Below are 20,626 nucleotides of genomic sequence, written 5' to 3'. Positions count from 1 at the left end.
CATTTTTATTGTTGCTTGATTCCATCACCTGCACTAAGCTCCTGTGAAGGTCAGTGCACAGGACTTGTGCATTGGTCTTTCAGTTGAAAGTTAAATCTTGACCCGGGGAGCTGCAGGAAGGCTCTGGACCACAACACTCACCAAATGCTTTTGAATGGCTCATGGGTAACAAACGCAACCCGCTCTGATCAGACTCCCATGACCCCTTGCTGTCTCTGCACCTGTCGCTCAATATGGCCGTCTGTGAAGTTTAGACCGCAAAGGCCGGCGAGTCAAACGACAGACTGTTCTTTCGGATCACAGCTTCAGTTTACATGCATTTAACTCAAATTTGTGATATTTACGTTTCTAAATAACATCCACCCGGACTGTGGCAACCCTAAAATGCCATCGACTTTGTCTGAAACAGCCATGGATGAAGCCATACCTTGTTCAGCTAAAAAGAGACACAATTTAATAATCAGTCACAATCCTCCTTTGTTACCTCAGATATGATCTGGCCTGGAAGCAGCAGCAGAGTATTTGCATGATATTTGTAAAGCAGGACGTGACAGATACAAATACAAAGACACAAGGTCTGCAGGAGGAAGAAGAGAAATGAAACTGCCAAATGACCATCATGTATTCAAATTCAGAAAAAAAAAAAAACGGATCATGTTGAAAAGTTCAAGCGGGCAATGTTGTAATCATAACATGACCATGCACCATCCTTTCAGACTGACGAGTTAGCTGTGTTTTGGAGACTGTGTTTTGTAGCTTTGGACTGAGAGGAACCCCAGTCATATCAGAGGTAAAGGACACTCAAAGATAGCTGATAGATTGGGCAAATAGAAAGGTAGATATCAGCCTGATATATATTCACTCTTCAACCATAAAAAAATACTAAAAATAAATAAATAAATAAAAAACAACACTAGCCTACTGTTACACTACAGGGTGGAAAAAAAGCCTAAACGTCCTGAAAATTTAACCACAAAAGATCTATAAAATGAAGACAAATAAAACAAGCTATTGCATGAATATCTGAGATGATAAAATAGAACTATAAATGTAATGACATTTACATACAATGCATCCAATCAGGCTAATTTGCGCAGTCACAAAACATTGTAAAATTGGAAGGAAAAAAAATTTAAATCAATATTTATGGGTCGGTTTGGTCTCTGTATTGTCTCTGTTGTGTGTGTGTGTGTGTGTGTGTGTGATGATGATGAGGAGGTGAAATGAGAACCAGCTCACCGTTGTTGCAGTACTGTAGCAGCAGGTTGGTGCTGTCATACAGGCTCCCACACGAAGCCATCCTCTCCGACATCCTTCCCTCTTCTCGCGTTCCTTCTTTCTTTCCAGCTCTTCCTCCTCTCGGCCGGGTCCTTCTTTGTCCTCCTTCGACCCCCTCTCCGTCTCTTCTTCACGCCGTCGCCTCTTCCTGTCTCCCCCACATTCATAAGCAACACGAACACAGACACCTTTACCTGCTCTGGCACACCCCCCCCCCTCTACTCTCCCGCTCCTTGCCTGGCTGCCAGCGTCAAGCCGCACTCTATGTAACATACTAGACTTCCGCTTCTAACTTTCAAAGTAAGAGACACAGGCACCAAACGGCATACCACCCACTTGACTCTGAGTGTGTATTTGAAGAGAAATGTGCGCTCAAATGTGATTTTAACAACAATTTAATGACAAATGTCACATGTATATACTACCCCATTCATGAAAATATATGCGGCCAACATTTGGATTGCCATTGGCAAATCACTTTTCTCTCCTCGCACATTAATTTGTAGATTCACATAACACATGGATTCACATAATCTTTCTCACATGTTCACACTGATTATTTTCTACGGCAGGCCTCTCAGCTCAATTCTTTCTATTGGATGGATTTTTTTGGAGTTAAAAAAAAACTAATATTTTAAACCATGCTGTGCGCTTTCCAGCAGCATTCCAGTTAAAAGTAATTCCCATTGCCTGATAATAAAATCACAATAACTTTAGTTTAGTTTTTATTTTTTAGCTACATGGCTATATGGTTATAGCCTACTATTTCCCGTAACAATTGTGCTAATCATTTTAGTAAAATGTGTATAAATTAATTCATTCATTCATCCGTGCATTTATGTATTTAGGTAGCCTATGTATTAATGTAGGCTATTATTCATTTAGCCATGTATTTATGACGTAGGCCTATTCATTGCTAATGTAACAATGTTTTGCTTTTATTTTGAAGAGAAAACCATCAGCTTTTCCGGTAATAATCAATTTGATTCTCGCTGGCTTGACGAAACATCATCGCCTGTATATCTGCCCTGCGTACTGCTGTTACTATAGCAACAACCTCTCCACCAGCTCCGGCTCCTGATCATTGGAGGCGGGAAGAGATGAACAGCACTGTACAAACTGTTGTTTGGCGTGAATAAAACCGGAACTACTGCAGTCGGTTGTAAACATATTTGTTACGTCCGAGTCCGACTGAAGCTTAAGTTTCTGAAAAGAGAAATGTGATCCGTGTCAGAGTTGTGTTCATGAATAATTTATTGGGGAACGCGGTAAAACACACGTGTTCGTAATTGATTCCAAAGACTATTTAGGCAAAGCGGGAGGGTTGACCCCTTCAGGCAGACCATCGCTTCTTTTATATTGGTAAACCCACAGTAAGTGATACAAGTACAAATTATCTCTTAACTTTGTTTAAGCTGACTGAATGTCAATCTTTAAATACCTAAAAAGAAGCCGAGAGTGGTCACATGTAAGCTATAAATAATACTAAATGTCTATATTATGATCCTTTCTTTTAATTAATTGCTGACTGCTACTGTCCCTTACATTTATTTTGAAAGAAATGACAGGAAGTGTCTACTTCGATGTCGTGTCTAACGGTCTAACTTGACGTTTTACCTTGATGCAGTTCTTCGATGTGACCACTGGATGGCAGTAAACAGTCCCGATTTTTAATGGAATTAGGCCATAATTCATCTCCATTATATCAAAGCAGACATGATAGATGATGAACTTCAGACCAAGAATTATTATTAAAAAAAACTTGTATTAATAGTTTTTAATAATATATATGGTACTGTTATTTTGTAATAATCACACTAATAATGATGTGTGCATACTTATTAAATAAAGTGAATGATTATACTTCGTACACCGATTCAATGGTGGTGCACTTCACCGTGGCTAAACCTAAACACAAACACATTTCCTAACCACACTCCATACAAGTTGGCGGTAATCACGGCTGTATTATTATAATACATATAATGTATATGGCGGTATTTGCCCATGGATGCGTTAAGAGCATAGACTGTATATGTATATGTAAATACTGTCTATGGTTAAGTGTATATATCTATGGGTTAAGAGTTAGCCAGTGTTTACCATCCGGCAATAAAAAGCCTCAATAAAGAAGGCGAGAGGAAGTTCCGTAATGCGCCTGCGCCAGTCACGTAGAATTGTTATTGTCACGTGACAGCTGATCCAACGCTATGTAAACTTTTGCCTAACCATGGGAGTAACTAGCTAGCTAGTATAGAAATGATGAAATATTAAGAAACACTCTACTGACGTGTGACTAAGATGTAGCTGTACAAGTCCAGTTGAATCCGCATGTGAGCGTTAAACCATTTAAAGCGGACTCGCAATAACTGTTACTGACGGGGTTAAAACGCCTATGTTAAAGTAAGCCTTAGCATTAGCATTAGCATTAGCCAAAGCCTCACTGAGGAAGAGGTGTGCAGACTTCCCGACAACCGACTGAACTCGCAGTAAGTAAGTTTGCTGCGGATAAATCTGTCTGTGATGGGATTAGATTCGTTATTATCAACTGTTGATGTTTTTGCTCAGAACAACACACTTTTTGTTGGATTGACTGTCGATCTAATTTACAGCATTTTGCTCTGAAGCTAGTGATCTTTAGTTTGTCAAAACTCCACGATATACTTTCTAATCTTCGTGCCTTCCTGAGACAGACCCAAATATAAAGAAAAAGCCACCTCGAAGTTTGGGGTCGCATAATATCCGAGTTTAATCATACTTTGCTAAGTCCTTGTAAAACTGCATGTAAATGTTGTACAGCTCGATGTTAATATGTGACTTTATCTGAACAGCATAGCTCTGAGACAGAATGATGTAATCTAGTCTAGAGAGAAACCCTGAAGCTGCTCCACAGACAGTACATATTCCAACAGTTAGGACACTTTAGCGCAGCCACGGTGCCTTTATTTGTCAAAATGCACATGTGTAAAACAAGGGAAGGCAGAAGCTCTACTTGTTGCCTTTTATAATAAATCTATGTTTAAAAAAAATCCTCTTGGGTTCTACTAGCCAGGAGCAAAAGTCTATGAAAACAAGTCCATACATACCCTTCTCATCTCCGTGCGTTCTGTAAGGCTGTCTGACGGCTCCAGCGGCATCAGCCCAGCACAGAACATACAGGTGAATGGTTCCAGTAATCCTACTGCTCCGAATAAGTGACAAAATAACGCCAATATGTTCCTATTTACATGTTGTGATTTGTAGAGTCACAGCGTGTACAAAAAACAATGTAACATGAGACACAGCCATCTTCTAACCGTAAACGAACTATATTCATTCTGCTACTTGGGCAGAGGGATTTGCTTTGCAGCAAGCCTGTCTGAGATAGTTCCCAGTTTGTATACGGTTAGAAGATGGCTGTGTCTCATGTTACGTTGTTTGTTGTACACGCTGTAACTCTATAAATCACAACATGTAAATAGGAACATGTTGGCGTTATTTTGTCACTTTTGTCACAATTCGGAGCAGTAGGATTGCTGGAACCAGTTACCTGCATTTTATGCGATGGGCTGCTGCCGCTGGCAGCGTCATACAGCATTACAGCACGCACTGAGATGAGAAGGGTATGTATGGACTTGTCTAACTCTGGGGGTTACGGTGAATAAGCTAAATTCCCAATAAGTCGGCGTGTTCCTTTTTAAAGAACAATGTAAGGGGACAATTTGTGTGCTCTGCTCGCCCCATATACAGTGTTGTGAAAAAGGATTTGCCCGCCCCCTTCCTGATTTCTAAATCTTTTTGTGCATTTGTCACACTTACACAACCAGTCAAAAGGTTGGGGTCACTTAGAAATTTCCATTCCACTCCGTTACCGACAGAATACCAGCTGAGATCAGTTGCATTGTTTTTTTTAACTAGGGCAGCAGTTTTCAGATTACATTTTTGTGCTTACATAATTGCAAAAGGGTTCTCCGACTATTGTAGAAAGAAGTGGCTGATCTTTAATGCAATATCTACATTGCCCATTATCAGCAAAGGCACATTCTGTTTAATAATCTGATATATGGAGTGGAATGGAAATTTGTAAGTAAACCCAAACTTTTGACCAGTAGTGTAATTATTTCACATCTGAAAACAAAATTGAATTAAAGGTAAAGTAAACACGAAATTCTTCTTTCAGAAGAAGGAAAAGAGAGAGGGACAGAAAAGAAAGTAATATAAAGCCAAGAAGAAGAAACTACAAAATACAGTTTGAACTCAAAGAAAACAAATGGCGTTTAAAGGCCCTGAACACCCACACCGGTGTTTATAGGTAATGTGGCTGATTGGACCTTTTCCAGGACTGTGGGGGAGTGATTGACATATTCCTGAGTCCACTGTTAGTGGTGTTGCCCCTGTTAGGGCAGGACAAATGACACCTCTGTCATCCTTATTGGTAGAAAGAATTTGTGACCTAATAAGTTCCCATCAAAGCTCCGGCCCACTTTCAACCTGACAAGAGTAACTAGCCAGAATAACTGAAAACACCTGTGTGGCTGTTCAGAGGCTTAAAGATGCTTTTTTAAAGGTTTGCCCTGATTTGATCTTACATTTTTTTTGGTGAAGCAGAAATGACTCCAATAATCTCACAGTTTTCTCTTCCCAGGCTCTCTTCAGTATGCGGAACCGACCGAGGGGATCCCATCTGGGCTTGATGCTCCTGGCCTCCCAGCTGTTCCAGATGGGTCTAGACAACATCCCCCCAGTCACCCTGGCTGTCCTGGGACTCAACGTGTACCTTTACCTGTTCCCTGCAGCTCCACTCATGCAGGTAATGCACCAAAACAGCACTAATAATAGAGACACCGTCTATTATTAACACAATAATAATAATAATAATAATATAAACACAGCTTCCAACTCGGCCTGTAACAATTATTACATAATTGTCTAATTGTCAGTTTTTATTTATAATTGCGGCTTCTTTGTTTAACCATAATTAATTGCTAACATTAGCTAAGGTCCTAAGGTGTATGACTGTTGATGGTAGTTCTTGATTTTGTTTAGATATGCCAAATTGTAATTTTATAAGTGATTATTGACCCTGTAAACGTTCATAGCAACACAAATGACAAGGGGGGTACAGTTAGAAAAAAAAAGTATGATAATAAAGAGGTGTGGTTTACGTCATGGGCTGTGTATTTGTGTTATAATATTATCTGGGTCACATATAACCAAAAGATATGTCCTGGAATGCATTCGAAACATGAAAATAATAAATAAATTAATATTTTTGAATTTGACTGAAAGACACCATTATATTGTTAATCACCATTGTTTCTGAGACAATTCATTGTACAGTAACTTTTTGGAATTGTTACAGCCCTACTTCCAACAAGGGCTGCACAATATATAGTTTTCTTTTTAAATTGTCATCGCAATATCAACTGGCGAAATAAACTTACACGAAAGGCACTCAGAGATTTTTTTGTGTCAGTTGAAATAAAATATTATTCATTTAGTCATTCTTTTTTTAGTGATGTCTTTTTTTCTTCAATTCAATTTTAATATATAAAATAAATATTATCAAATATTTGTTCAATAAAACAATGTTGGAAAAGGGCACCTGGGTAGCTCACCTGGTAGAGGCATATATATATATATATATATATATATATATATATATATATATATATATATATATATATATATATATATATATATATATATATATATATATATATATATATATATAGCGGTTTAGTCCTCGATGCAGCAGCCGCGGGTTTGACTCCAACCTGCGGCCCTTTTCTGCATCTCTCTCTCTCTCTCCTTTTTTAGCAGAAATAGTGAAAGCAGCAGAACTGAGTACACTTTAATATCGTTTTTTTTTTTTAGTAGTATCGTTCTTGTGATATTTAACGTTATCGCATATTTTCCTCGTATTGTGCAGCCCTACTTTCAACGTATTTAACATGACAATTTGCTGCTTATCTTTGGTTTATATCATATTAAATCTGATACTTTTACCGGTCAAAATAAAATTATAAACGTTTTTCTTTCTGTCACAGTTGCAGGGATGACAAACACCATTTCCTTGTACTGTATAAAGTAGATATTATTAGTACTAACATGAATACTACTAATCTATCCCATCCTTAGGCCTGCGTGAGCGTCCAGCAGGCATACTGGTTAAAAGACTGGCGCCGCCTTCTGCTGGCGCCGCTGCACCATGTCGATGATTGGCATCTCTACTTCAACATGGTGTCCTTCCTCTGGAAAGGTACCAAGCTGGAGCGCCAGCTGGGCGGCCGCTGGTTCCTCTACCTGCTGTCAGTCTTCTCTCTGCTCACCGGAGTGGTCTATCTGCTGTTGGAGGCAGGTTTAACAGAGCTCACCCAGGACCAGTCCTACAGCATGGCCTGTGCTGTTGGCTTCTCAGGTACAGTACAGACTAGTCCATATCGGCAGCGTTTCATTTCCAGGATTGTTCAGGTGGCACCGGAAATTCCACCGCATGTCCGTTACATTCCACTTTCTTTGTGTTGGCATTTTAAACTCCGTTGGATTTGTGAGGACTACGGTTAACTGCTCCTCAGATCTCTGCAGGGTAAATCCAGAAAGCCAGCTAGACTATCAGTTCAATTTTCAGTTTTCTGTTGCACGACTAAAACAACCTTTAAACGTACACATGTTCCTTCCGAGGCTATTTAGCAGAGGCACCGTGGCTAAGACGATTGTGGTTGGTTTAAAGAAATGCCAATAAACCAGAGCACATTTTTCTCCAATCACAGAATGCTGTGTGGACTAACCAGACCCTCCTTTGCAGTGCTGTGGAGGGAGGTCTGGCAATGTGAGACTAAGCACAGGCTAACCCAACGAGCTACAGTATCTTTTGTATAAAAGATGTACTTTTTTTTTTTTTTTTTTTTTTTTGTCTGCTGATACCACATGGAACATTTTGAAAAAATACCCCTTTTCCTGAAAGTAAAGCCACATAAATTCAGGTTTAGGGTTTTAAAAACGCTGTCCTGTCTCTGTTACTAGGAACTGTGTTAAAATGCCCATATTATGCTCATTTTCAGGTTCCTAATTGTATTTAGAGGTTATATCAGAATAGGTTTACATGGTTTAATTTTCAGAAAACGCCATATATTTGTTGCACTACACATTGCTGCAGCTCTTCTTTTTTACCCTGTGTGTTGAGCTCTCTGTTTTAGCTACAGAGTGAGACATCTCACTTTGCTCACACAACCCAAACCTCGTTGGGAGTCGCACATGCGCAGTAAGTACTACTTACCAGTCAGAAGCAGAGTATGAGGGCGTGCCACGCTAGCAGCTAGGCGAGCATTATAACGTGTGTTACAAAGTGACCACGTTCGTTACAGAAGTAAAGGCTGGACTACAATAGAGCTGTTTGGAGCAGTTTGGGAAAAGCCAAAGCATAATATGAGCACTTTAACCCATGAAGACTCTACTAACTAATACAGGACAACATTTTCCAAAAAATACATGACAAATGTGTAGGTAATTGATAGAAAATAATGGATAACAAGCTCAAAAAAACTTATTTATCAATAGTTTTCTTTCACGGTGGTGTTTAATGACTTTTCGTTTTGTTATGCATCCGTGTGTTTTTTAACATTTGTATAGCTTATTCTGCTTTTTCTTCTGTGAAGGTGTAGCAAAGCGATATTACATTGCATTATATCAACTAATATGTTGTATTTCCTCCCACCATACGACCGGCTGCTGTAGTACCACGATGGTGACATTTCCAAATCCCCCCCCCCCGCGTTAATCACTGGTTGCTAACATGACTGTGTTTCTAGGTGTCCTGTTCGCTCTGAAGGTGCTCAGTAACCATTACCACCCTGGAGGTGTCACCTATGTGATGGGGTTCCCTGTGTCTAATCGCTATGTCAGCTGGGTGGAGCTAGTGCTGATCCACATTACATCACCTGGGTGAGTTACCGATCAGAAATCTGTACACCAATTTCGTGCTCAGCCCCGACAAAACGTAGAAAATCGTTTATTTGTTACACAAGCTCGCTGCCTTCTTAATATGACGGAGTTCATACACGTCGCTGCTGATTGGGTAGCGCCTCTGACACACCCACGTTGCACAAAGTTTCGAGGAAACATGTCGGCAGAATCTCAGTTCTTTTAAATTGCATCCCCAGTTCCTCCTGTTGCTTGAGAGACGGAGGAAATCATGCGAGGAGAGAGAGGAAACGAGGAAATGTGTTTTTTAGATGGATGAGACGTCCTTTCCTCTGAAACGAAATTTGAATTCGTCAGCTGTATGGCCGGAGTTGGCTTCCGGGAAGGCTGCTGTCGTGTATCCTCGCTCATAGCTCCTCGGAGATCCCCCCTCACTCCTCTGGGCAGGAATAAGAGCTTTGAGACGGCCCTCTCGAAGGAGGGCCAGAACAACTTCCGGTTCGACCAAGGAACTATCAAATAAGAGAACTGAGATTTATCGTTCTACCCAGAAACCGTAGCAAAACCATGCACAACATTTTCAGATTGAAGGTGCCCCAGGATTCATTAGCTGGATATACTGGAGAGATGCCAGTGCTGCAACACTCTTGGTGCTTGTAGCTGCCATTGTTTGCTTCTGTTTTTCATTGGGATGACCCATGCTTAAAAGACAAGTTCACACATGTTAAAGTACATCTCTATATAGAGTAAAATAAAGTCAAAAGTATGTGGCACTCTGTTAGACACAGTTGTCATTTGGTAAAGTTGTTACCGTTACATGTCCCAGATGCTATGAATGGAAGTGTCCATCAGATGGCAGCGTTTCATTAGTTAGGCGTTTACCTGTGCTCTGCTTCTTCAGGTCTTCTTTGATTGGTCACCTGGCAGGTATCCTGGTGGGTCTGCTCTACACTGCTGGACCACTGAAGGCCGTCATGAAGAAATGTGCAGGTCTGAATTTATGTGTGCGTGTGTGTTGCTTTTTTTGAGGCCTTGTTTATACTTGTGTATGTGCTGACTGCGTTTCTATAACCGTAGGCCCTTGTAACCTGTTAAAAAGCCCACTGTATGATTTTTAAGAGTCTAAAGATGCAGGTTTCACTGAAAAATGATTGCTCTTCAAGCCTAAAGTGATATTTAGATGTGATTTAGGTCATATAGCCTTATGGCAGCCCTCATTTTCAGCATCTGTCAATACAGGTTTAGTGACATAATGCATGGGTAAATGATAAAACGATTCACTGGCGATGGTTTTGAGTCCGTGTGCAGATCTGTGTGTCTCACTATTAATCCATCCATCAAATGCTTGATGTTTGTTTGTTTGTCTGTATTTTCACCAGGGTTAGTGACATCGAACGGATATAACTTCCAGCCCAGTATGTACTACAACTCTTCAGGCACTTCAGGTACCAAAGCATTCAAGAAAGGTTCTTGTATATACATAGGCTTTTACAGAATTTGAAGTTGTTTAGCTGCAACACAGGACTTTGATTGTATTGTACCGGGTTAGTTTAAATGGAATGATGAATGCAGGGGAATGTACAGTGTTGTCTGTGACCTGATGAGAGACATTGCTAGAAAAACTTCAGACTACACACAGTGTGGAACACCAGCTGAGTCCTTTAGAGGCCCGAATACACTGCCTGGCTCTTTTAGGAAATGTATAGTTTAAAAAAAAAAAAAAAAAAAAAAAAACTATATATAGGTGACCTGTTTTTAAAGATGAACATCTTCTGTATGAACCAACAGAGTGCCACAGACAGGATAGGGAAGTCGAAAATTATTGTGAGACTGACTCACACAGTGTTGATTTTGATCTGTTGACAATAAGAGGAATATTAAAATACAGCAGCCTTAACCTTTTTAACATGTTTTTTTATTAAAAGGTGCTATATAAATACTGTGAAAGTATCAAAACACTCAATCCACTGAGAAATGCACACAGACAGTAGTCAGAAACTGTGCCTTTTTTAAATGACCCGTTAGGACTTCTGTAAGATTGTGACCACACTATGTATAGGTAGAAAGTGTCTCTACTGTACTGTTACAGTCATTCCCCGGCTGCTATGCGCAGAGACTTACAGAGCACAGTTACGAAAGACCCGGAAATGCTGAAAATCAGAGCAGACTGAGCTTTTTTAGGAGTTGGGTTTAAAGAGACAGGCGCTAAAACGGATCATTTCAGACAGAAGGTGGATACATGTACTGAAACCCCAAATACATGTATGAACATGAAAATGAGCATGATGTGGGACCTTTTAAATTAAAATAGTTATGCCATGTGTGGGTGGGTGTGTCTGCAGGCTACAGTGGCACTAGTGGAGGAAACTCAGGAAACCATCAGCATCCACCAGATTACACAACAAGTTATGGATCCTCTTCTACAGGCGGACTGACGGAGCAAGAGCAGTTAGAGGCGGCCATCAGAAACAGTCTGAATGACAGAGGTAAAGGAAGAAGTTATTGGGGGTGGATAGACATGTTTAAATTCTATAACATTTGCCAATTTAACAGCCAATCTAGAGAAGAGTCAACTAAAGTTAATAAAATTATAATGTTTTGTAGACCGAACCAGCCAGAGTGGAGCTCCTCCTCCCTATGGTTTCCATCTCTCCGAGGAGGCGAGAGCGGAGGAGATCCGGTTAAGGAGACTGAGGAGGTTTGACAGCTGAAGAAAAAGGTGTAGGTGAAAGGACGGAAGAGGAGTTCCCTACTGACTCCTGGTCCAAACTCTGCTTCCCAGGCTGAGGAAGAGCACCCTGAATGAGAAGGTCCAACCACACAGACTGGCACTTTTAACAGCTCTTTACCTGTGTGGTCCTTTGTGCCTCTTTACATGAGTCTTTACCAAAGAGTTAATGCTAGCTATAGAAAGCTACTTTAATGTGAATTACTCGTGAATGTGTGAGCTTCCGATTGGGGAATCTAGAGAAAAGTTAAGGGGTATATGTGATGTTTCTCATGTTGCTACACCACTTACAGTTAGGAAACCGATATTGGACATCATATCAAATGCCTTAAAGTTGTTTGTTATGGCTGAATTATTAATGACCACCAAACATGTAATGGGCAGTATTACTTTCCTCATGTCTCAATACATTTATTTTTTTAAGAAAAGCATAAAGTGACTTTATTTTTATTTTTTTAACAACCTTACCACCATACTACTTTAAACTTTCTAAAAAGTCACCACTCAAGAGCGACACTGGCTTTAAGCAAAGTTACAAAAGCAGCGTCGAAGAAGTACATTGCTGGCTTTGATTCCCCTAAAGCCCTGAGGCATGATGGGAAGTAGGACAACTTAAATTGGAGCCTGGAAACCCAGCGAGCCATCAGCACACGTGGGTCTGAAATCATGCTGCAGTAGATAGGATCGAACTGTACGTCCCAGTCACTGACGTGTCATCTCAAGTAGGAAAAAGGGGTGAAAAGGTTGCGTGTTAAATATCCAGGCTCGACGTCAAGCCAATTTTATTTATAAATACCCCAATATCACATGTATAACTGTTTTTTGAATCGGACAGATTTGACAGTTGGCGTAGTTTAGTTTTGCATGCTGCCAAGGGGAGCATGGAAGCTGAGTGGAGCACAGGGCCCTGAAAGAACATGAATGGGGGAGGCTGAAGAATGATGGAGGGGATGACAGGATGGGGATAGGGATGACATACACCGCACGGTAGGTACTGCCACTGAGCATGGGTGCACATTAAAGGTGTTTCTTGTCATGTTTGTTTTATGTCTTTTTTTTTTTTTTCTGTTTTCTTGTACATGTCAGGAAAGTTGTGTCACAGTTCGTCATCTCGCATCACACCGCGCCTGTTAATGCAGTCGACTGATTGGTTCTTTGTGTTTGTTTGGGTAGTTCAGCAGTTCACTGATCAGACTAACTAAACTATATACACATTGTTCTGTAAAAGGTGCTGTTTGCACTAAACATATATGTAATATTTACATGGGAAGACCAGCTATAGGGAAACGATGTCAGTCAAGGCCACATGAAATAAAAGTGGGGAAAAAGACAGGTGTACCAATATTTTTTTTTCTCTCACTAACTTCTACTTGAGTACTAACCTTTAATCAAGTAACTACTTTTACTGGAGTGGAGTTTTTGGCTACTCTGCCTTCCTTTTCCTGGGCAAACACACTGCTACGGTCTAAACTGAATTCTATTTTGAACTGCTGGAGATCTGTGAGTGATCATGAACCACTGCAGAAAAATAAAAACTGTAAGACTGAAAGTTATTGTTTCCCCCTGTTAAAGAGCATAAAAGGTATTTATTTTTTTTGTATAGAGAGCTGTACTGTTAAGGTTGCAATGTTTGATTAGAAGGTCATCCTTCCAACATGGTGACAATGAAGTCACTGGTAAAACAAACGCACTATGACGGAGCTTTATTTCAGAAAGAGAAATGTAGGTGGGCTAAAATATGTGCTAGTGATTGACCGAAAACACCCCTCGGCTCTGTGACTAAGCTTAGAGGCGTGCCAACCCGCTGCCATGTGCTGCATACCCACTCTGATCCCTTGGTGGAAAAAACAGCCTCCGCTCAAGCCAATGTGACGGTCAATTTGTCTTTGAATCTGCCAAAGCCAGCCGAGATAACAATAGGCTCCCAGAGGACCGATAAATGTATCCTTGCATAAATGAAACAAGCTTTTGGTAAAAGACGGAGCAAGAGTTTTTTTTTTTTTTTTTTTTTCTTTCTCCCCACAGTGCAGTGATTAACTTCATCATACTGAAATCCAAGCAGCTCATAACGTCTCGTGGAGAATGGTATTAACTTGTGCAGAGGTATTAGCCCAGGGCAACATTTTAGAACAGTTTTATCACTCTTGTGCCAGAGTTACATGCTGGCGTTGATGACTAAAGAAACTTGCCACACTATTTATAGGATAATCTCATGAAATCCCCCACCACTCCGAACCCACCCTCACGCTCACTTATAATTATCCCACTGACTTTGTTCTCCACTCTCTCTGTTCTTCCCTGCCCCATAGTAAAACTTAATGGAACTTCCTGTTTTGCTATCAAAGGCCCTGCACACCCACGCCAGTGTCTTCAGTCGTTCTCGTTGATTAGAGCTCTGTTCAACGGGAGTTGTCGGTCAAAAACACAGTTTTTAGCCAAGGTCTAATCAAGCAAAATATGTCTGAAGTCAAAGAATTTTGAAAGGGTTTGCACTCTAGAGACCAGGCTTTTTAACCGTGTCATATAGCCAAATTTAATCAGTCCATTAACATTGTCTGCACGCTGACAAAAAAAATGGAAGAGGCTCTTAAAAGGCTCTCGTTTAAAAGCATATTTAGGACGGAAGCGTCACTTTTAAGATTTACCGTATTCTCGTTTTTCGGTCAAATGAACTTTTGAATGGGAGTGGTAGAAGCACTTTTATGCTAGCCTCAAAATAGCTATTTTTAAAACATTGAGAAGGCTCGACACAACATGAAACTTTGCTCGAAGTATCACCAGGGGCTACACACCTTAACGAAAGCATTGAGAACATTTTTTGTGTACCCAGAGTTTATTAAAAGGTTTTGAGCATTTCACTGTAGCTGTTGTTCTTCCGGTCGCCGTCCATCGAGCCAGTCAAAAATAGTTGAGGGAGGAGTCCGTTCATTCACATTCGGAGATTGCATATTTTTAACTGGGAAAATGGCGGATAGCGTAAAGAACAACTGCTAACATAAAAGTGCCCCTAGCACTCCCATTCAAAAGGCCGTTTGACCGAAAAACGTGACTACGGTAAATCTTAAAAGTCACTCTTCTGTCCTAAATATGCTTTTAAACGAAAGTTTGACTCTGGTATATTCACAAAAAGACCCAAGGTTGCATTTTGGCAAGAGTTACGCTTTAAGATGCAAAAATAATCAATTTATTCCACATGCAAAAAGTGACAGAAACGCTCACTTTTTGGACCATCGTCAGCACAACTTGCCAAAATACCGTAAGTATACACCCTGTGAGACTTTGTATCACGGCTGTGTAGAGAGTCGTTTTTATTTCTTGGGTGTCTTATGTTTTCACGTAATGGGAACTATTCTTAAATTCAGTCTGCTGCGAGTCCTACGTTTGCATTTCATGTCCTTGATGAAGGTCCAGAGAAAAAATGCTGACCAAGTAAAATGTTAATTTTATATTTTATTACGTGTCCTTAATATCTAGGTGCCTCAAGGTTATAACTATAAACCATATTTTGCATTACAGACAGTAGCAATAACCATCATTTGGTTGCTTAAGATGTCAATGCAACAAATATGCAGTTATTTACAGCTATTTATAAAAAGTTTTTGTGCAGTGATATGCTGTTTTTAGGGGGTCCGTAAACAATGTTATCAACCTAATCTGTCATCGGAGGATGTGCAAAACATCACATATCTTAACAGGGAACCAAGGGGGAATTCAATTGTTGTGGCTTGAAGTTAGTGAACATGAAAACAAACAAGAAAGCCTAAACTCATCTGCCATCAGTCTGTCAGATACATCTCATCTAACTCCCGGGGGTGAGACCTCCAACTATGTAGGGAGGTTCCGGGACATGTCTGCATGTATTGAGAAAAGAGACAAAAACATAAAAAAAAAAAAAAAAAAAAAAAAATTGACAAAAACCTTCAAAAGGTGAAAAATGTCAGGAAAAAGCATGATAAACGTCAAAAGAAGCAGCAAAAATGTCGGGAAAAGCGACAAAAACATTGAAAACGCAACAACAACTTTGGAAATTATTGGGGGGGGGTTGTATCCCCCATCCCCCCTGTAAATTAGGCCAATGATCAGATATAATGTATAAACTCATATTTCTACCCATGTCTTTTCATTTATCGTAATATCATTTGCTCTTCATTTTATCCCCCCTCCCCCCCGTTTTGTTATATACAATATGTATTTAATATGCAGAAGTGGTTTTGAAACTTTTCTATATTGAACTGAACTTTGCGTTGAGTTCATTTCAGACACAGACTTATGATTGACTGTTTACATTTCGTAAACACATGCACAAGCACCTCCCAGTCACACTCTCCTATATCCACACGTCCCATGCCCATAGCCCATGCCCCAGTCAAGCTCTTCTTCTTCTACAGATCAACCTATATCTCTATCTGTTTTCCTCAAGAGCTCCCCCTGCAGGCCCCTCTTGTCACATGCACCCAACTCTTCCTCGTCACCCTCCTTTTTAATCACCAACCTAATGAGCTCCCCCTATGATCACGGAGCATATTTGATGATAAACGGCTGTTAAAGAGCATAAAAGGTATTTATTTTTGGTATTGAGAGCTGTACTGTTAAGGTTACAATGTTTGATTAGAAGGTCATCCTTCCAACATGGTGACAATGAAGTCACTGGTAAAACAAACGCACTATGACGGAGCTTTATTTCAGAAAGAGAAATGTAGGTGGGCTAAAATATGTGCTAGTGACTGACCGAAAACACCCCTGAAATAAAATGGCTTTGAACTGTTCATCGGTCGCTGATGTCCATTCTTTGCCACCTGTTAGTTCCAACAGTTCCCCCTGCTGCTCAAATAACTCTGCTAGCCCACAGAGCCGCTCTATCATTCCAGTTATAATCAATAACAGACCATACAAAGTCCCTCTCTCCCTTCCTAACAAAGCTAATGTATCCAATCTGCACCCAATTACTTCCAAACTTCATATTGTTTCAAGCAATTCTGGTTTTGCTCTTAAAATTGGCTGTTTTGAAGGTCCGCTCTTTGTCTAACAAGTCATTTTGAATTAATGACTTTATTACTTTTTTACCACCTAGATTGTATGCTTCTTACGGAGACGTGGTTAGATAATAGCTGCAGCGCTACAGTCCTTATTGAAGCATCACCCCCAAATTTCAACATTTTAAATGTCTCTAGAGTCGGCAGATGATATTTGTGTACTGTGGTGAAAACCTCACCAAGCGTTTTATTAGTTACCTTATACAGGCCCCCAAAATACTGTACAAGCTTCAGTGATTATTTTTCTGAAATGCTGTTGACTATATGTACTGATTTTAATTCTTTTATCTTAACTGGTGACTTTAATATTCATATTGACAATCTTAATGATAATGCTGCTAAAGATCTTTGTGTCCTGTTTGATACTTTTGAGCTGTCACAGCATGTAAATGGCCCTACTCACACGAAAGGCCATACATTGGATTTGGTGCTTAGTAAGGGTCTTAGCATTGCTGGTATTAATGTTAGGGATCTATCTCTGTCTGACCACTACTGCATTTTCTTTGATGCAGTAGTTTCTCCTGTGATTCACACATGATCTAAATCGGTCAAAAAAAGCTATATTACTGACAACACCAGTCTTACTTTCATGGAATTGGTATCTAATAAATTGATTACAGCAGCAGGGTCTGTAGAAGATCATCTCACAGTTTAATTCCGAAATACTCGGGGTACTTGATGTCATAGCACCTGTTACGACTAAAATAAGGTCTGGTAAACAGAAAGCCCCATGGAGAAATGCACTGACAGTAGCTAATCGGAAGAAAGAATGCAGGAAGGCAGAACGAAGATGGAGAAAAATGAACACACAGATTGACCATGAGATCTACAAAGATAAACTCTGTCAGCACAGCACTGTGCTACGCATAATAATATAATGAGAAATAATAATATTAATAATGCATGTGTATTATTTGCCACTGTTGATAGGTTAACTAATCCCCCCCATGCAGTCATGCCCTGACTTTGTCTCAACTAAACAATGTAAGGAGTTTCCCCAATTCAAAGGAATGGTCTCTGTCAGAATTTGCTATTAATGACAAAACACTCGCAGAAATCATGCAGGTTCTTAAGCCATCCCAGTGCTCTCTAGACATCATGCCTGCTAGTTTCTTTATAAAGGTTTTTAGCTTGTTTGCAATGGATTTTTTGCTTATTGTAAAGGGCTCGTTACTCACAGGCAGTTTCCCTGCATCGCTGAAAACTGCAATTATTAGACCCCTTCTGAAATAGAGAAATCTCGATGCCTGCGTACTTCACAACTACAGGCCTATCTTGAATCTACCCTTCGTAAGCAAAATTATTGAGAAAGTTGCTTTGAATCAAATCAATTAGTTCCTGGAAAAAATGACATCCTCAATAGCAATCAATGTGGTTTCTGTAAACAGCACAGAAACTGCTCTCATAAAGATTTTAAACGGCATTTGCTTCAATAATGATGCTGGTAGTTTGACAGTCCTGGTGTTATTAGATCTTACTGCAGCTTTTGACACTGTCGATCACACAATCCTCCTGGATGGATTAGAAAACTGGGTTGGGCTCTCAGGAACTCTCCTCAGGTGGTTCCGGCCATACTTAGATGGTTTATATGTAGTAAGGATGGGCAATCTCGAATCTGAGAAAACGACCATGACATATGGAGATCCACAAGGATCTGTTCTTGGGCCCCTTCTGTTCAATCTTTATATGCTTCCTCTTTGTCATACTCTGCAACACCATAAGATCTCTTATCATAGCTATGCGGACGATACCCAGATTTAGCTTGCACTCTCATCAAATGACTATGCTCCTATATACTCTCTATGTCTTTGTCTGGAGAAAGTAAAAAAGTGGATACAACAAAATTTCCTCCAACTAAATGAAGATAATACTGAAATAATTCAGACTGGCACTAGTACTTACCTTGACTCTAGAGGACTAAAAACGAGTACCAAAGTCAAGAACCTTGGCATAATAATTGATGAAGACCTAAATGTTTGTCATCACATTAAAGCGGAAACCAAGTTATCTTTCTGGCATCTCAAAAGCATAGCTTTCTGACTTTAATCATGAACTGTCTGCCACTTTACTATAGCTCCTCTACAGCAAGTTGAGGGGTTGACAAGAGTACTTGAGACTATCACATTCACCCCTTCAACAGAAATCAAGTCAAGTCTACTCTTACACTTCTTCTGTACCCGGTTGTCTTCTGTGCTGCTGTCACACAATCTCTCCCTCTTACATTTCTCTCTTTTGTTCTCTCCTGCACCTCAGCCTGTCTCTCTCTACTGCTTTAGGAATTTTTTTGCCCTTTGAATTTTGATTCCTCCCCAGTGTCTGCACTGTCCTCCTGCCTTTCTTAAAACTCTTGTTTCTATTTCTCTCTCTATCTCTGCCTCCTTGTGTGCATCTCTCTCTTCTTCTCCCTTGATGTTTCTTTCTGTTTGTCTCTTGATTCGTCTCAAACAATCTAGCACTGGTTTTGATCTCACTATACCGCTCTTTCACTCAGTCTTTCTCTCTCACACACACTTTCAGACTGTCTCTTTCCTCCTGGGTTGCGGTTGCCTGTAGATCAGAGTTGGCATGTCTCTCAGTAAGCTACAGAGTTCCTTGATTCATCCCAGCTATCTGGGTCACCCATTTCTGAACAAACTCGCAAATTTTAATGCTGTGAAAGAAAGTACTGTAAAGTGTTTTACCACATCAGTTTAACAATATACCTTTACCACCACCAACGTGATTATTGCTCCACTATCTATAAATCTACACAGATTACTGCAGTGACCTGAACCATCCCACGCCAAAAAAGAGTGAACATATATTTGTCCTAATAAAATGGATTTTAAGATCATTGAGTTATTTGACATACAGGGGCAGGGCTTAAATGATATAACTAATATTTGATTTCACAGTATATAAGATGCAGCAGTGGATGTACTCATGTATAATTTTAAAGGTCCCATGACATGGTGCTCTTTGGATGCTTTTATATAGACCTTATTGGTCCCCTAATACTGTATCTGAAGTCTCTTTCCCAAAATTCAGCCTTGGTGCAGAATTACAGCCACTAGAGCCAGTCCCACAATGAGCTTTCCTCAGAACATTCCATTTCTGTGTCTGTAGCTATTGAGGAGGAGAGAGGGCGGGGCAAGGTGGAGGGTGGGGGTGTGGCCTTGACCAACTGCCACTTTGCTTGTTTGAAAGCCATGATGTCTCTGTCTCTCTCTCATGGGTGGGCCAAATTCTCAAAGCAGAGAAAGGGAAGGTAACCTCGCTTGTTATGACCTCATAACAAGCAAGATTCCAGAACAGCTCATCTGAGCTTTCATTTTCTCAAAGGCAGAGCAGGATACCCAGGGCTCGGTTTACACCTATCACCATTTCAAGCCAATTGGGGACCATAGGCAGGCTGGGGGAACTCATATTAATGTTAAAAAACCTCATAAAGTGAAATTTTCATGCCATGGGACCTTTAAGGCATATTGACCATTTGTTTGCAACTTCAGGGGAAAATTACAGACATTTTATTCAGGCGATACATCTTAGATACATACCAGTACATTCCTGCATGCAAAACATCCTACATAGTTATATATCTATACCCTATACAGCCTATAATAAAATAGTATGCATTGCTATAGCTGAAACTATCCAACAGTATAAAGTATAAGTATAAAACACTTACACCTTATTGCATCAATAA

General features: G+C 40.1%; 2 protein-coding genes across 6 annotated transcripts in view; one reads left to right on the top strand and one right to left on the bottom strand.

Moving 5' to 3' along the window:
• The window catches only part of eml2 (EMAP like 2), a 40,424-nt gene extending 38,917 nt beyond the window's left edge, over positions 1-1,507 (bottom strand). For all 3 annotated transcript variants that reach the window (XM_028573692.1, XM_028573694.1, XM_028573693.1), the window contains exon 1: positions 1,240-1,507. In XM_028573692.1, the coding sequence (XP_028429493.1) occupies positions 1,240-1,312 (73 nt within the window). In that variant the 5' untranslated portion in view covers positions 1,313-1,507. The remainder of the gene's footprint in view (positions 1-1,239) is intronic.
• A 909-nt stretch (positions 1,508-2,416) lies between these two features.
• Positions 2,417-13,240, top strand: LOC114552443 (rhomboid-related protein 4). Of its 3 annotated transcripts, none has more exons than XM_028573236.1 (8): positions 2,417-2,651; positions 5,903-6,067; positions 7,399-7,678; positions 9,069-9,201; positions 10,082-10,170; positions 10,560-10,625; positions 11,523-11,666; positions 11,785-13,240. In XM_028573236.1, the coding sequence occupies exons 2-8, from the start codon at positions 5,915-5,917 to the stop codon at positions 11,889-11,891; spliced, it is 972 nt and encodes a 323-aa protein (XP_028429037.1). In that variant the 5' UTR covers positions 2,417-2,651; positions 5,903-5,914; the 3' UTR covers positions 11,892-13,240. The 3 variants fall into 3 exon arrangements, with proteins under 3 accessions (XP_028429037.1, XP_028429034.1, XP_028429035.1); XM_028573233.1 differs by lacking the exon at positions 2,417-2,651 and adding an exon at positions 3,438-3,767; XM_028573234.1 differs by lacking the exon at positions 2,417-2,651 and adding an exon at positions 3,438-3,771.
• Positions 13,241-20,626: the final 7,386 nt, after the last annotated feature.

This window comes from Perca flavescens, chromosome 3 (genome assembly GCF_004354835.1).
Source record: "Perca flavescens isolate YP-PL-M2 chromosome 3, PFLA_1.0, whole genome shotgun sequence".
Lineage (NCBI taxonomy): Eukaryota > Metazoa > Chordata > Actinopteri > Perciformes > Percidae > Perca > Perca flavescens.
This window is presented reverse-complemented; position numbering and strand designations above follow the sequence as displayed.

Coding starts and splice junctions, on each gene's coding strand:
- LOC114552443 (XM_028573236.1), top strand. CDS start 5,915: ATGCGGAACCGACCGAGGGGATCCCATCTGGGCTTGATGCTCCTGGCC. Junction 10,626..11,522: donor CAACTCTTCAGGCACTTCAG/GTACCAAAGCAT, acceptor GTGTGTCTGCAG/GCTACAGTGGCACTAGTGGA. Junction 11,667..11,784: donor AAACAGTCTGAATGACAGAG/GTAAAGGAAGAA, acceptor AATGTTTTGTAG/ACCGAACCAGCCAGAGTGGA.